Consider the following 18,019-nt stretch of genomic DNA (forward strand, 5'->3'; position numbering starts at 1 on the left):
AGACACCTGATTGAATAAAAAGCCAACCAAGGGAGGTAATAAAATCATCGGCTCGAGCCGTAGATGCATTCAGGGTATAGTGGAGATTTATCGGAACGTATACCCTGGAGAGTATCGAGGATGGGATACAAGGGGGGCATGTATGTCCCTGCTCTTCAACCCTCACTTTAAAGTCGAATAATATTCTCAATATATCACGCACTCGAATACATTTCCTGTTTCTTGATAAAGCAAAAGTGCTGTAAATGACACCTGAAAATTGGGTACATTGTATTGACTATAAATATCCTCATTTTGACACTTTACAAAATCACAGTAAGGTGTTACTTCGTGTATGTTTTGATATGTGAAAATCGGATAACTCGCAGAAATGAATTCCACCACTCCTGTCAGGGGCGGATACAGCTTTTTGAGAAAGGGGGGTGCACACTATTGAGTAAAGGAGGGGTGCACACTTCATTTTCACCCGAGTTTCAATGGTCATTTAACAAAATTTTCGGCACAAAGGGGGTGGGGTGGGGATTCGCCTATGCCTGTTAGGGGATCACATAAATCGTGTCCGTGATGAACCTGGTGTTGAAAACCTGGATCTTGCATTACAGGTACATTACTGACTTTTGTCCCATTTCATACATTATTTTCGAATATCGATCTATGTCTTATCAAAGAAGTGCAGTCCTTTGTTTATAATTGGAAGAATTTGGATTTGGTTGATTGAAGTTTCTAGCATTACTAGTGTTTAAATTGATTAACAAAGTTGGAAGCATATAATAAATAGAATATTTCATGTGACGTGAGGAACGTCATATTTTCTCTCGCGACCACCCCACTCGTGAAAATACCACGTTTTGCACGTCACTCGATGACAGGTACATCATATTTCACTGGACACGTGAAATATGTAAATTGTCCACTATGTCCTTACTACCCACAGCAAATTCGCTTCAAATGTAAAGTACAGCGGCGTTATGCCCCCTTATCTATATGCGTTTTGTTCGCTCACTGTTTCCATAAAGATGACCCGTAAAGGTCGGGGTTAGAATATTGGCCTTCAGTAACCCATGCTTGTCGTAAGATGCAACTAACGGGATCGGGTGGTCAGGCTCGCTGACATGGTTGACACGTCATCGGTTCCCAATTGCGCAGATCGATGCTCATGTTGTTGATCACTTGATTGTCTGGTCCAGGCTCGATTATTTACAGACCGCCGCCGTATAGCTGGAATATTGCTGAGTGCGGCGTTAAGCTAAACTCACTCACTCCATAAAGATGTTAAAAAAAAATATCGTTGCACAGTGTTTGTTTTTAGGTATACGTTAAAAAGCGGGCAGATGTTCTGTTTTTTAACGTCAAACAAAATTTCGGATAACATGTAACTGTGTCTCCTTTTCACACCTCCTATGTTTTTTGCGCTTGAATTGAATTTACACCATCGGACAGGAAATTTAATATTTTACATATCTGTGTAAATGTTAGTTGTAGGGAGACCCAATTCAGAGCGAAGACAGTTCATTTTTCAGATCTTATGAAAATGTGCTTCACAAAAACAGTGTTACGGTTTAAAATATCCCAAACTACCTCAAGACGATATAGTTTCTGTAGTCAGGGTGACTTGGAATGTTATGTACCTCTACCATAGTAGGTAATACCTAGACGACCAAGGTGCCTGGACATGGGTTATACAATACAACTGTTCGTGGTCACGTGGGCTCCATTCTGAGAAAGCTATGATATGCTGGACTTTCCCTGCGAAGAACGTGGTCAGTCGATATAGGGGGTGTATTTTGCTTGTCCAAATGTTCCGAGTAGCGGGGAAGGTATAACCTTCCGCATTCATGGTGAAGTGTAAGAATGAGACAGCAAGGTTACACGTATGTTTGAGAAATATTTATAAGTCATATTTGAGTATCTGCTTTGGGATTTAATGTAGCTGGGTTTTTTTTTATAAATTTATTTGCATATTCAATAAAACAATTACCATTTGTGATTATTAAACCCTATTTAGAAATATAATTTGAAATATAAGGTGGTCAGCTTGTAATAATTACGTTAGAATTTGTCTTTAAGAAACTTATGCTTTTCTCCTTCTTTTAGTTGTATCAAAGAGGTTTAATTCTTTAAAATAAATAAGTATAAACAAAAACAGCAATGCAATGTACGAGTGCTTCGGTGATATTAAGTACCATTGGAATCAAATAGGAATACAGTTATCGTTCTTAGTAGCATACTTTGACGTCGGTGCCTTTGATCACAAGTGCTGTGTAAAGTGAGTTACATCACTGCACACTCGTGATTGGCTTGGTTACCTCACAGTTTTGTGTGGCTTTGATTGACAGGAGAATTGACACGAGGGGTGGAGCACCTGGCTGTCCCTTTCTCTGCACTCCTCCCTCGTAACAAATAGTGAACTGTGTCAATATTTTAATGATAGTTTGTTAAGCAACTTTTTTATTTTTAAGACAAAAATTCTGCAAAAACCTCACAGAGTGGGTATGATGTTTTGATTATGATCAGCGTTTCATTGAGTATTTTATGTTTATTAGTTTTCGAGTTAGATTGCAATTCATCGGTCCGCTTTTGAGCCAAACGGACTATAACTGATGGTCTCAACTTGGGATTCCCCGTCTAATTATAACACCAAGGGGAATACCCTAAAACAGCTATTAATAGAATGGCTATATTTTAAAATATGGTATATGTATTCCAGCACGAATATATTACAACGTTTCTGTAGCTTGTGTGTGCTTTTGTTTGTTGTTTCCGTAGACAGAATCATGCTGAACAATCTTCCAAAACAAAATGAATTTTTTACAATAGATTGACTGAGAATTCGTTATCCGATGAAGATTATGTTCATGCCCAGCAAGTATGGTCCAAATTTCACGTACAAAATATGGTAGAGTACCATGATTTGTACATGAAAACTGATGTTTTACTTCTGGCCGATGTGTTTGAAGAGTTTAGAGATATGTTCCCAGCAGCAGCAGCAGCAATATTTCCAGCAGCAGCAGCAGCAGCAGCAATACTTTACGCCTAAACATTTCAAGTTTACCAACAGGTGAGAATCATAATTAGTTAAATTATGAAAGATGACGGGCAAGTAGAATTCCTCCTTCTCTTGACCCGTATCGTGACTTTTCTTCTGTTTACTCTTTTTAAACTTGAGCTGAAGATTACAGGTTTGATGGGCGGCACCTCCGTAATTGAGAGTTTTCTTCAAATGATCATGATCCCTCACGTAAGCCTAGTCACCTTAAATGGGTCAGTGAATCACCCCTTTATCATTAACTCGGCCAACCGTTACTCAAAGCCCGTGCTGTGGAGCCAGTGGAATGCGTTGCGAGAGATATCTAGATCACACGTTATCATAGCAATTCAGTGAGTGAGTGAGTTTAGTTTTACGCCGCACTCAGCAATATTCCAGCTATATGGCGGCGGTCTGTAAATAATCGAGTCTGGACCAGACAATCCAGTGATCAACAGCATGAGCATCGATCTGCGCAATTGGGAACCGATGACATGTGTCAACCAAGTCATCGAGTCTGACCACCCGATCCCGTTAGTCGCCTCTTACGACAAGATAGTCGCCTTTTTATGGCAAGCACATGGGTTGCTGAAGACCTATTCTACCCCGGATCTTCACGGGTGAGCAATTCAGAGGGTTTGTTTATGATACGTTGGCGCACCCATCTACCAACCATACAATTCACACGAGGGATGCGAGGGATTTACGCCTCAGCAATTCACAATCTCTCTGTATATCGGTTTGCGGTATACACTGAGTTTACGTAAAATATTCTCAATGTTTAATAAGTTTGGTGTTTGAGTATGGAAGTCATATTCCTGTATGTGTATTACAGCTTTGTTTATCGTGGACTGATGACAAAGCAAAGTGAGCTGGCAATAAGTGAAAGGGTAGTTGAAAAAGATATGGCTTGGGTGCTGACACAGTCATTTTCATTATGTCTCAGCCTGTGCAAACCTGACAATCGCTCGTCGATTTCGAATTCAAACTGGCTAGTGCGACCTACTTTTTTAAAATTTAGCTACACCACATTTGTGTTGTAATAATAGTGAATCCATTTTTAACTAATTGCAACCTCAGTAATTGTTGATGCTTCTATAGGTTAGATAAACTCACTTTATGCACTCTGCGATATAAATAAATCAAAACTTGACCGAACGATAATTTTGTAAACACACTAGCCCTATAGCTACTGTGTACAAGAGAAGCAAGCGCAAGGCGGGAGAGGTGTGTACCGATACTGTTGAACCAATTTGCTATGACCTCCATAGCCCATAAGCATACACGAGCATGTTAACGTGGTGAGACTGTACATTAGACTAAGGCTTAGTCTCTGAATATATTTAATTTTGATAGTAACAAACAAGCCCATTTATATTGAAAAGGAGCCCTAGGGAGACCAGAGAACCTGAGGAAATCTAGACTTGCTTTATTTAGGGCTTTAGCACAGCAGAGAGGGCTTGGCAGTAGGGAAATTAATGTGGTTCAGGGACTGTGAGACAGACTAACTGTACATAAACACCAGGCATTGCCAAGTTCAGCTAGAGCTGTGTTAAAGACAACCATATCTATTTTTTAGCGTGACGTCATCGAGGCAGGTAAAACTGACCAATCAAAATAATGGCACCATCGTCAGGTGGCGTGGCTCTCTCATTTTACTATCATCAGTGAGCTGTACAATTTTAGGAAGCAAATTGGCCATGTTATTTAGTGCATGCCAGGTAAGACTTCCGCCCGTATCCCCCTAACGGTGAGGAAAAAATATCTTTGAGTGGCTTTTTTTAGAAGTTGGATATGTCTTTGGATATGTTCAGATTCAAGAAACATGTTAAAACTCATCCTTATCAGATGAGGAATATATATATTCTGGTGATATGATTGGACTAGAATAAAATTTAAGGGTATACGGGCGGAAGTCTTTCCGCATGGGAGTTATACAGTTTTGACTACGGTTATAAAACCACTTCACTGGCAGATTTGATATTTCTACTTTGAACACTACCTCAACAGACAACAGCTTGTTCAGCTTGCCCAGATCAACTGAATACTAATGCATTGCGTGACCGTGTCACAACTGGTTGGGTCTATTATTGTGAAGGGGTGCACCTTTGTCAGTTGATCATCAACATGTCCGAACAGCCGAGACAAGGTCGCTGTTTAACATTCTCTGCTCCCCTCCCTGTAATGAAGTTAACTCGACCTGCCATTTTGTGCCAATTGACCTCCCAGGTCATGCATATATAGAGTAGCTCAAGGTCAAGCTGAACAAGCTGTAATATATGGGCAATGTCGCCTGGCCACCAAAGTGGAAGCCATTTGAACACGTGACTAGCCCTCCATTTGGTCTATATCTCTCTCAGCTGCCAATCAATAGCCATGTGTTTTCTTCTTCGTTCAGACGTTAACATATTTGTCATTTCAGTGGCAATGTTTATTTAATACTGTACATTATACGTTATTTAGGAGCTAGGAACTGTAGGCACATTTCTGAAAATCCATCGCTCAAGTTATTCCTTAGACTCCAGCTAGCAGTGTTTTGAGCCAACCATGGTGTTTTGGCTTTGTTATTGGTTGATGAACATCTCCTTCCCAATGCTGTGTGAGTATGTTTCATCATTGTGAGTTTGTATATTATTGTGATTATCTGTGTGAAATTAATATGCTGCTTTTGAATTAAACGTTGTTCAACGAATTACAGTTATTATATTTTGTCACTGAGATGGCTGCTCATAGTGACGTGGGTCTATATATAGACCAGGGGTCGGGTTTTCCAGTTGAAAAACACTTCCCGTTTCCTCTCAATCTTGCGCATGCCCAGTAAAACTGCAAAAAAAAGACTTCAACTATAAAGAGGCGCGCTACGTGTTTCTGCCAACCGGCGAAGGCGACCTCACTTGCACCACGTATTTGTCACAAACCTTCTTCCAAAGAGATGGAGGAAAGTATTCAAGTAATCATCTTCAGATGAACAATGAGTCTCCGGAATTCAAACGGCGGCTTGAGACATTTCAGGAATGGAGGAGCCAAGCTGTCAGCGAGCATGCTCTTGCACGAGCTGGATTCCAGTTCATTGGTACGTATATTTCATTCCTTTGCGTTATCCTAAACACATTAAACTGAGTAGTTCATTTCTGATTGTTTATTATGGAATGTAGGAGCTCGTGTCACATTTTACATCGAAAGAGTCTATAAATGGAAACAATTCTTCGTGTACACATTTTTGAGATAAAACATATTTTTAACGAAGTTTCAGTGATACTTCTTCTTGGGATAAGAGGGGATTAGAGGAGTATAGAGGCGTTACAAGTTGTCCGTTAAAACGCTGCTATATTCATTATATTTATGACTTCTAAGAGGAATCTTTGGATGGCACTTTAGAAGGATGCACTTGAAGGTGGAAAGATTATGGACGCTCTGTATTATGAGAAACATGAATTTTCGAGTGCATTCTTACGCCTTCATCTGTAATCCAATGTTGTGTTTTTCTCTCGATGTTTTGGAGTTGGAGGCAGGAGATCAGGTAACTGGCTTTAAATTCTATTATTTTGTTTGTTTGGAACAATTGAAACTACACGAGATTACGCTATTTCCGAATGAAGCAAAGCCTGATACGGGTTCAGGAAAGAATCAGCTTATAAGGCTGCATTTATTGTGAACTTTTTCAATTTCGATACAAATTCGCGATTGAATGTTCTGTCTGTTTTGGTAAGCTGCTGGTGAATTAGCGGGTCAGGCAAACTATTTCTCCCTGAATGGTTCCCTGTTATCTTTTGGGCTTGCTGGTTTGGAGTGTGAGACAGCATTTCAATGCAACAAATGAATTTTCGCAACGTCCTATATAACTCTGCGTCTGAAAATGGTAACATCTGTAAATTGCTAAACACGTTCTTTTTGTATTTCGGGCCCCTGGTTACAAAGTGCAATGTGATGTCTGCGGGGAGTTGTGCAACTGATTCAAAGGAGACGACCCTTTTGCTGGGAACTACCAGAAACTCTTCCCAAATTGCCTTGTATCATACAGTTGGAACAGGACCTAGGAAGAGCACCTGTTACGCTCAGAGTACCAAAACTCAGTTTTTAAAGGCTGGCAACATTTTTCCCGCGACTGCCACCTTCACCTAACCACCTGGCTGCGTAGGCTTTCTTCTTGAGGGGTGACCTGGCCGGTGCTTCTACTCTTGAGTGGGACTCCATTGACTGGGGCAGCGAAGGGATGAGCCACGTTCCATATTGCATCTAATGTTTAATCCCTGTTGTGGCTTTATCAGGGAACGCATCAAACTTTTCAGAGACTTGGCATCTCGGAACATACCAATTGGTCACTTGCCTGGCAGAAGATCGATACGACAGACTCTGCGAGCAAAGTCCTAATCAAAGATCAGATCTTCAAAGCAAAGGAAACTGGATGATGGCAAACCGCGTCTCTTCCGCTTGCCAGAAGGAGCTAATAGGTGCTGCGGACTTGAAACAATTCTCGAGGAGATACAGCTCCATATCATTAAAACTGGAAGGAATTGCCAGACTGTTGCGGGTTTTATTGCCGGGTGTCTCTGCACTCCTCCCTCGTAACAAATAGTGAACTGTGTCAATATTTTAATGATAGTTTGTTAAACAACTTATTTATTTTTAAGACAAAAATTCTGCAAAAACCTCACAGAGTGGGTATGATGTTTTGATTATGATCAGCGTTTCATTGAGTATTTTATGTTTATTAGCTCTTTTGAACCAAACGGACTATAACTGATGGTCTCAACTTTGGATTCCCCGTCTAATTATAACACCAAGGGGAATACCCTAAAACAGCTATTAATAGAATGGCTATATTTTAAAATATGGTATATGTATCTTGATATTGAGTCCAGCACGAATATATTACAATGTTTCTGTAGCTTGTGTGTGCTTTTGTTTGTTGTTTCCGTAGACAGAATCATGCTGAACAATCTTCCAAAACAAAATGAATTTTTACAATAGATTGACTGGAGAATTCGTTATCCGATGAAGATTATGTTCATGCCCAGCAAGTATGGTCCAAATTTCATATACAAAATATGGGAGAGTACCATGATTTGTACATGAAAACTGATGTTTTACTTTTGGCCGATGTGTTTGAAGAGTTTAGAGATATGTTCCCAGCAGCAGCAGCAATATTTCCAGCAGCAGCAGCAGCAGCAATACTTTACGCCTAAACATTTCAAGTTTACCAACAGGTGAGAATCATCATTAGTTAAATTATGAAAGATGACGGGCAAGTAGAATTCCTCCTTCTCTTGACCCTTATCGTGACTTTTCTTCTGTTTACTCTTTTTAAACGTGAGCTGAAGATTACAGGTTTGATGGGCGGCACCTCGGTAATTGAGAGTTTTCTTCAAATGATCATGATCCCTCACTTTGACCGAATTTTATCCAAAGCTTTATGACAGATATGACATGTATCAGCTGACTGATATGCAAAGCCTCATCAGCCTCTGTCATATCTATAGGAAACTAGTCACACGTTCACTCAATTTTTCTTGAATAGCCTTTTCCTCTTTCAACAAACAATCAATGAAGTGTCCAATGACATTTGGGCCCTGTACATACAACCTGTTGGTGGCATTCATTCATTGCGTAAGCCTAGTCACCTTAAATGGGTCAGTGAATCACCCTTTATCATTAACTCGGCCAACCGTTACTCAAAGCCCCGTGCTGTGGAGCCAGTGGAATGCGTTGCTGAGAGAGATATCTAGATCACACGCTATCATAGCAATTCAGAGGGTTTGTTTATGATACGTTGGCGCACCCATCTACCAACCATACAATTCAACACAGGGTGCGAGGGATTTACGCCTCAGCAATTCACAATCTCTCTGTATATCGGCTTGCGGTATACACTGAGTTTACGTAAAATATTCTCAATGTTTAATAATTTTTGTGTTTGAGTATGGAAGTCATATTCCTGTATGTGTATTACAGCTTGGTTTATCGTGGACTGATGACAAAGCAAAGTGAGCTGGCACTAAGTGAAAGGGTAGTTGAAAAAGATATGGCTTGGGTGCTGACACAGTCATTTTCATTATGTCTCAGCCTGTGCAAACCTGACAATCGCTCGTCGATTTCGAATTCAAACTGGCTAGTGCGACCTACTTTTTAAAATTTAGCTACACCACATTTGTGTTGTAATAATAGTGAATCCATTTTTAACTAATTGCAACCTCAGTAATTGTTGATGCTTCTATAGGTTAGATGAACTCACTTTATGCGATATAAATAAATCAAAACTTGACCGAACGATAATTTTGTAAACACACTAGCCCTATAGCCACTGTGTACAAAGAAGCAAGCAAGCGCAAGGCGGGAGAGGTGTGTACCTATAGTGTTGAACCAATTTGCTGGTGACCTCGAGCTTCATAGCCCATAAGCATACACGAGCACGTTAACGTGGTGAGACTGTACATAGAGGGAAATTAAACACCAGGCATTGTCAAGTTCAACTAGAGCTGTGTTAAAGACAACCATATCTATTTTTAGCGTGACGTCATCGAGGCAGGTAAAACTGACCAATCAAAATAATGGCACCATCGTCAGGTGGCGTGGCTCTCTCATTTTACTATCATCAGTGAGCTGTACAATTTTAGGAAGCAAATGTGCCATGTTATTTAGTGCATGCCAGGTAAGACTTCCACCCATATCCCCCTAACGGTGAGGAAAAAAAAATCTTTGGGCGGCTTTTTTTAGAAGTTGGATATGTCTTTGGATATGTTCAGATTCAAGGAACATGTTAAAACTCATCCTTATCAGATGAGGAATATATATATTCTGGTGATATGATTGGACTAGAATAAAATTTAAGGGTATACGGGCGGAAGTCTTTCCGCATGGGAGTTATACAGTTTTGACTATGGTTATAAAACCACTTGACTGGCAGATTTGATATTTCTACTTTGAACACTACCTCAACAGACAATAGCTTGTTCAGCTTGACCTGATCAACTGAATACTAATGCATTGCGTGACCGTGTCAGAACTGGTTGGGTCTATTATTGTGAAGGGGTGCACCTTTGTCAGTTGATCATCAACATGTCCGAACAGCCGAGACAAGGTCGCTGTTTAACATTCTCTGCTCCCCTATGTAATGAAGTTAACTCGACCTGCCATTTGTGCCAATTGACCTCCCGGGTCATGCATATATAGAGTAGCTCAGGTCAAGCTGAACAAGCTGTAATATATGGGCAATGTCGCCTGGCCACCAAAGAGAAGCCATTTGAACACGTGACTAGCTTTCCATTGGTCTATCCTCTCTCAGCTGCCAATCAATAGCCATGTTTCTTCTTCTTCGTTCAACGTTAACATATTTGTCATTCGGTGGCAATGTTTGTTAATACTGTACATTGTACGCTGTGATTCCTAGACTCCAGCTAGCAGTGTTTTGAGCCAACCATGGTGGACGGCCTTGTGATTGGTTGATGAACATCTCCTTCCCAATGCTGTGTGAGTATGTTTCATCATTGTGAGTTTGTATATTATTGTGATTATCTGTGTATGAAATTAATATGCTGCTTTGAATTAAACGTTGTTCAACGAATTACAGTTATTATATTTTGTCACTGAGATGGCTGCTCATACTGACGTGGGTCTATATATAGACCAGGGGGTCGGGTTTTCCAGTTGAAAAACACTTCCCGTTTTCCTTCAATCTTGCGCATGCCCAGTAAAAACTGGAAAAAAAAGGTTTCAATTTATCAAACCGGCGAGGCACTTCCAAAGCACTTCGTATTTGTCACAAACCTTCTTCCTAAAGAGATGGAGGAAAGTAATCATCTTCAGATGAACAATGAGTCTCCGGAATTCAAACGGCGGCTGGAGACATTTCAGGAATGGAGGAGCCAAGCTGTCAGCGAGCATGCTCTTGCACGAGCTGGATTCCAGTTCATTGGTACGTATATTTCATTCCTTTGCGTTATCCTAAACACATTAAACTGAGTAGTTCATTTCTGATTGTTTATTATGGAATGTAGGAGCTCGTGTCACATTTTACATCGAGTCTATAAATGGAAACAATTCTTCGTGTACAATTTTTGAGATAAAAACATATTTTTTAACGAAGTTTCAGTGATACTTCTTCTTGGGGATAAGAGGGGGATAAGAGGAGTATAGAGGCGTTACAAGTTGTCCGTTAAAAACGCTCCTATATTCATTATATTAATGACTTCTAAGAGGAATCTTTGGATGGCACTTAGAAGGGATGCACTTGAAGGTGGAAAGTTATGGACGCTCTGTATTATGAGAAACATGAATTTTCGGAGTGCATTCTTACGCATTCATCTGTAATCCAATGTTGTGTTTTTCTCTCGATGTTTTGGGGTTAGGCAGAGATCAAATAGCAATACTTAAATTCTATTATTTTGTTTGTTTGGAACAATTGAAAACACGAGATACGCTATTCAAAATGACAGCCCTGATACGGGTTCTAGGAAAGAATCAACTTATAAGCTGCATTTGTGTGAACTTTTTATTTCCGATACAAATTCACGGTCGAATGTTCTGTCTGTTTTGGTAAGCTGCTGGTGGCGGGTCGAGGCAAAACTATTTCTCCTGAATGTGTTCCTATTATCTTTGGGCTTGCTGGTTGGAGTGTGAGACAGCATTTCAACAAATGAATTTTCATAACGTCATATAACTCGTCTGAAAATAGTAACATCTGTCATTATAAACACGTTCTTTTGTATTTCAGGCCCTGGTTACAAAGTGCAATGTGATGTCTGCGGGGGATTGTACAACTGGTCAAAAGGAGACGACCCCTTTGCTGAACACCAGAAACTCTTCCCAAATTGTGCCTTTATCATACAGTTGGAACAGGACATGAAGAAACCTGTTACAGCTCAGTACCAAACTCAGTACCAAAGGCTGGCAACATTTTCCACGACACCACTGCAAATTTCACCTAACCTGCTGGCGGCGGCAGGCTTTCTTCTTGAGGGTGACCTGACGCGGTGCTTCTACTGCGGAGTGGGACTCCGTGACTGGGGCCGCGAGGATGACCCGTTCCATGTGCATCTAATGTTTAATCCCTGTTGTGGCTACATCAGGAACACATCAAACTTCCAGAGACTTGGCATCTCGGAACATGCCAATTGGTCACTTGCTGGCAGAAGATCCATTCGACAGACTGCGCGAGCAAGTCTAATCAAAGATCCAGATCTTCAAGCAAAACTGGATGATGTCAACACGTCTCTTCCGCTTGTGAAGGAGCTATTAGATGCATATGACCTTGAAACAATTCTCGAGGAGATGCAACTCCATATCATTAAAACTGGAAGGAATTATAAGACTGTTGCAGGTTTTATTGCAGGTGTTGATAAGCGGAAAGAAGCGGCCAGAAACAGAGCAACTTCCATTCAAATACCTAGGCCAAGTCCACAACTGTCCGCTGAGAATCGGAGACTCCGCCAGATGAAGCTGTGCAAGAAGTGCAGTAATGAAGACTCAGTAGCCTTCCTGCCATGTCGTCATTTGGTTCGCTGCTACTCGTGTGCAGCCACAATTCGGGAGTGTCCAAACTGCCACTCGAGAATTCATGGTTTAGTTCCAGTGTATTACTCATAACGTATCTTTGAAGGTCTAAATGGTAATGTGAGTGACTGGTGCTTGCTGTATTCCAATTTCATTAATATCACTGAACCCGAAAAAAGAGAAAAATAATAAAATACAACGAACATAAAAACAGAGCAAGACGTGCAACAACGGCGATCCGTTGGCTGTGCTGTGTGGACATCTTGTTAGCTGCCAGCGTCATCAGTTCTAAAGTGCCCCATGTACACCCCTCCCCCCACCCATTTCAACCACATTAATATCATCGCACAGACAGGATTGGGTGGGCATGTGATCCCTCTGTACTTCATAGGTCAGTGGAATTTATCGTAAATGACACTATAAAAGTAAAAAAGTGTCTTGTAAACAAATTAACACAGGATATTATCACACAAAATGGCCATAAGGATATGTATAAGTGATGGATACGTTTGCCCTATACGTAAGTACATCGCCCATTAAGTACAGATATTTGGGAATGCAAAAAAAACAGCGTGAAAGTGCACTGTGTCTAAAGGGCTGACTGACATGGAATAAGTCAACCTCACGTACTTGCTTTCAGGCATTTTGTTGAGGGGCAAAGACCTGTCCTCGTGCTTTGAAGCACTGTTTCTTAGTTTATACTAAATTATTTATTGCCAGGCATGTATTTAACATAATTATATAGCTTTCTATGGCTATAAACAGCATATTCACCAAGATCCCCAAAGATATGTTGTAAATAATATACTGGCACTGTACCCCGAATCCCCTCTCTGCAGATTGAACACTGTGGACAGAAGAACCACACGAGTAGCAGCTTACCAGATGACCGCATGGCAGAAAGACAACCGCGGCATCACCGTCACAGCATGTCTTACACTGTTTGTAGTTCACAGATTTATATAGACAACCAAGAGGTAACCGTAATTGTACGTCTTGCACTGTATCAGTTTGTGGTGAATAATAATAATTTAAAAATTAAACGAGACTTACCTGTAAGTTGAAGTTTGATATAAATTCCACTGACCTATGAAGTACAGAGGGATCACATGAGATGTGCGCATGCGCGTAAGTATCAGTATTTAACTTGAAAATATGATTCTTGGGTACCAAGGGAAGGGATACAATGGGTGGGCATGTGATCCCTCTGTACTTCATAGGTCAGTGGAATTTATATCAAACTTCAACTTACAGGTAAGTCTCGTTTAATTTTTAAATTCCACTTCCCTATTCCGTACCTTGGAATCCCATGAGACTTTCAGCAAGAGTACCCCTTCCCACAACAGAGGGAAACCAGCAGGCAGAGGTAGAGGCCAGCATCACAATGCTTTTTTAAGCAAACTACCCTCGGAACTGACAGAAGACCTCCCCACAGGGGATAATATACATGATGTGAGAGCTAAAACATGTATCCTTCACTGCCAGAACAACCCCAAGAATGATATAGCAGGCAAGACCAGTCAGTTCTTGACAAATTGGTATGGGATTACCTCCGATCAATGGGTGTTATTGAGCATTGCAGGGGATACTTTAGACTTGATTGAAGTGCCTGCACAGCGGTATACCCCTAAACCAATAATGTTTAATCTTACAGAAATGCTGCAAATTGAATCGGAGATAGGTTTCATGTTACAAAAAGGTATTATTGAACCTTGTTCCCATACATCAGGAGAGTACATTTCAAACATATTTGCGAGGACCAAGAAGGATAACTCCTTGTGAATTATTCTCAATCTCAAATCTCTAATGACATTGTTGATTCGCCTCATTTTAAGATGGATACTTTCTGAACAGCATTAAATCTAGTGCACAAGGACTGCTATTTTGCATCCATAGACCTCAAAGATGCATATTTCTCAATTTCTGTCAAGGAACAAGATAGGAAATATCTGAGATTTCTTTGGAATGGGGAGCTTTTTCAATTTACATGTATGCCAAACGGGCTCTCATCAGCTCCGAGGATTTTCACGAAATTGCTCAAACCAGTGTTTTCTTCAATTAGACAGTTTGGGTATTCAAACACTGTGTATATCGATGACTCTCTACTGGTGGGTGAGGACAGGCAGCATCGAGAAGTGTGTGGCCCAGACAAGACAGGTGGGCTCTGGTCAGATGAGGAAAGTGGAAAACACATTAACTTCCTTGAAATATATGCTGGTCTCCTTACATTGCAATCATTATGTGGTGGGGCTCATGATACTCACATAAGACTTGAAATGGACCATACCACGGCTGTGGATTATGTGAACAATATGGGAGGTACTAAACCCAGCTGTAATGATATGGCAAGAACAATGTTGTTGTGGTGCAAACAAAGGAATAACTGGTTGAGTGCAGCTCATTTGCCGGGGGCAGATAACTGTGAAGCTGATTGGTACTCGAGAAATGTCACTGATGACAAAGAGTGGAAGTTAGATCATAACGTGTTCTATAAACTAACTAGGGTGTTTGGAGTTCCATGTAGAGATTTATTTGCATCAAGACTGAATAACCAGCTACCTACAATATGTTTCATGGTTCCCTGACCCGGGTGCACGAGCTGTAGATGCTTTCACTTTGTCATGGAAATCTAGTTATGACTATATTTTCTGCCCATTCAGTGTCATTGGGAAAGTGCTGCAGAAAGTCAAGCTGAAGGAAACCGATGTCCTGATGATAGCTCCATTATGGCCAACTCAGTGCTGGTTCAGCAAGCTACTGGAATTATCAACAGACTGTCCCAGGCTGCTACCAAAGTCCAAGTCCCTTCTGACACTACCCAACAACACCGAAGCAGTACATCAATTGCACGGGAAGCTGAAGCTAACAGCATTCAGCTTATCAGGAAAATATTGGAAAGTCAAGGCATTCAGGAGCCAGTTATCAACATCATACTGCAATTATGGAAAAGTTCCACACACAAGCAGTATAGGACTTATATCAAAAAGTGGCTGTTGTTTTGCAGTGAGAGATGTGTTAATCCCCTTTCACCATCTTTAGCAGAAGGTCTTAACTTTTTGGAGAGACTATATCAACAAGGCCTGAGCTACTCCGCTATAAATACAGCCCGTTCAGCCTTGTCAACACTTGTGAAAATAGACAACAATAGTTTTGGACAGCATGAATTAGTATCTGCTTTATGAAAGGGATCTTCCACCTTAGACCTGCTTTACCCAAGTACAATGTGACATGGGATGTTTCTCTAGTTCTACAACACTTGAAGGATGTGCCCGAGAATGAACTAAAATCTCTAACTCATAAACTTGCCATGATGTTGCTTTTGCTCTCTGGACAGCGAGTGCAATCACTACACCTACTTGACTGTAGAAACATTGATATCACAGAGAAGTGTGTGAAGTTAAGATTTGGGGACTTACTGAAACAGTCTCGGCCTTCATATCACCAAAGGGAGATAACTTTACCAGGCTTCTCAGATCCCAAGTTGTGTATAGTTAGAGTACTAGGTAATTACCTGCATGTTACAAATAGTTTAAGGGGTAATGAGACTGCCCTCTTCATTAGTTTTCATAAGCCACATAAACGTGTGACCAAAGACACCATATGCAGATGGATAAAACATGTGATGACATGTGCTGGCATCAACATGGGTATTTTTAGTCCCCGTAGTGTAAGGTCAGCTGCAACTAGTGCAGCTGCATGTATGAGGGTGCCAATGAGCACAATCTTGAGAACTGCAGGATGGAGCAGTGACTGTGTATTCAGACAGTTTTACAACAAACCGATAGCCACTGATGGACAGTTCGGTCAAGCACTACTGGAGTTTAATGCTAATCACCATGAGTGATGATAAACTTATCATAATAAGAGTGACATTATTGCTAAAACCTTACAGTGTTGACAATGACATGTACATGTATTTTATAACAGTATGGTTTTCATTTTATTACTATGGAAATTACTTAGCAGTTCTCTAGGGACATTTGTCCAGTATATTAAACAATTGGATTTGCACCGTGGTTTTTGTGATCCTTCTGATTGTATAATGGAGAAAATATGTTTCTTGCTCTAAATATCTCATGGGATTCCGAGGTACGGAATAGGCAAGTGGAATTTAAAAATTAAACGAGACTTACCTGTAAGTTGAAGTTTGATATAAATTCCACTGACCTATGAAGTACAGAGGGATCACATGCCCACTCATTGTATCCCTTCCCTTGGTACCCAAGAATCATATTTTCAAGTTAAATACTGATACTTACGCGCATGCGCACATCTCATGTGATCCCTCTGTACTTCATAGGTCAGTGGAATTTATATCAAACTTCAACTTACAGGTAAGTCTCGTTTAATTTTTAAATTATTATTATTCACCACAAACTGATACAGTGCAAGACGTACAATTACGGTTACCTCTTGGTTGTCTATATAAATCTGTGAACTACAAACAGTGTAAGACATGCTGTGACGGTGATGCCGCGGTTGTCTTTCTGCCATGCGGTCATCTGGTAAGCTGCTACTCGTGTGGTTCTTCTGTCCACAGTGTTCAATCTGCAGAGAGGGGATTCGGGGTACAGTGCCAGTATATTATTTACAACATATCTTTGGGGATCTTGGTGAATATGCTGTTTATAGCCATAGAAAGCTATATAATTATGTTAAATACATGCCCGGCAATAAATAATTTAGTATAAACTAAGAAACAGTGCTTCAAAGCATGAGGACAGGTCCTTGCCCCTCAACAAAATGCCTGAAAGCAAGTACGTGAGGTTGACACATTCCACGTCAGTCAGCCCTTTAGACACAGTGCACTTTCACGCTGTTTTTTTTGCATTTCCAAATATCTGTACTTATGGGCGACGTACTTACGTATAGGGCAAACGTATCCATCACTTATACACATCCTTATGGCCATTTTGTGATAATATCCTGTGTTAATTTGTTTACAAGACACTTTTTTATCCCCCGCAACGCGTTTTGCGGGGGGTATTAAAATGGACTCCGTGCGTGCGTGCGTGCGTGCGTCCGTCCGTCCGTCCGTGCACATTTGTCTTTTCCGGAGCAGAACTCTAAAACCGTTCAATATTTCTTCCCCAAACTTGGCACATACATGGATCTGGTGGTGTACTGGTGCCTTTTGGTAGTTTTGGAATTCTGAATTAAATATTTTTGGCATTTCCATGGCAAAAAGGTCGACTTTGACTGAAATTGGTGGTAGTGCTCTTTTCCGGAGCAGAACTCTAAAACCGTTCACTATTTCATCACCAAACTTGGCACATAGATAGATCTGGTGGTGTACTGGTGCCTTTTGGTAGTTTTGGAATTCTGAATAAAATATTTTTGGCGTTTCCATGGCAACGAGTTCGACTTTGACTGAAATTGGTGGTTGTGTTCTTTTCCGGAGAAGAACTCTAAAACCGTTTAATATTTCTTCACCAAACTTGGCACATAGATAGATCTGGTGGTGTACTGGTGCCTTTTGGTTGTTTTGGAATTCTGAATAAAATA

At 40.6% G+C, this 18,019-nt stretch overlaps 1 protein-coding gene across 2 annotated transcripts; it reads left to right on the top strand.

Moving 5' to 3' along the window:
- The first annotated feature begins 10,398 nt into the window (after positions 1–10,398).
- Positions 10,399–12,729, top strand: LOC124291512 (baculoviral IAP repeat-containing protein 8-like). 2 transcript variants are annotated; one of them, XM_046728512.1, is made up of 3 exons: positions 10,399–10,492; positions 10,829–10,937; positions 11,736–12,729. In XM_046728512.1, the coding sequence occupies exons 2-3, from the start codon at positions 10,829–10,831 to the stop codon at positions 12,605–12,607; spliced, it is 981 nt and encodes a 326-aa protein (XP_046584468.1). In that variant the 5' UTR covers positions 10,399–10,492; the 3' UTR covers positions 12,608–12,729. The 2 variants fall into 2 exon arrangements, with proteins under 2 accessions (XP_046584468.1, XP_046584467.1); XM_046728511.1 differs by having other exon boundaries at positions 10,406–10,937.
- The last annotated feature ends 5,290 nt before the right edge of the window (positions 12,730–18,019 follow it).

This window comes from Haliotis rubra, unplaced genomic scaffold, assembly GCF_003918875.1.
Source record: "Haliotis rubra isolate DU_JTF1 unplaced genomic scaffold, ASM391887v1 Scf493, whole genome shotgun sequence".
NCBI lineage: Eukaryota > Metazoa > Mollusca > Gastropoda > Lepetellida > Haliotidae > Haliotis > Haliotis rubra.

What these genes read in the sequence shown, in the direction of transcription:
- LOC124291512 (XM_046728511.1), top strand. Translation starts at nt 10,706, where the DNA reads ATGCCCAGTAAAAACTGGAAAAAAAAGGTTTCAATTTATCAAACCGGC. An exon ending in AGCTGGATTCCAGTTCATTG is followed by an intron (nt 10,938 to 11,735) that starts GTACGTATATTT and finishes TTTGTATTTCAG; the next exon opens with GCCCTGGTTACAAAGTGCAA.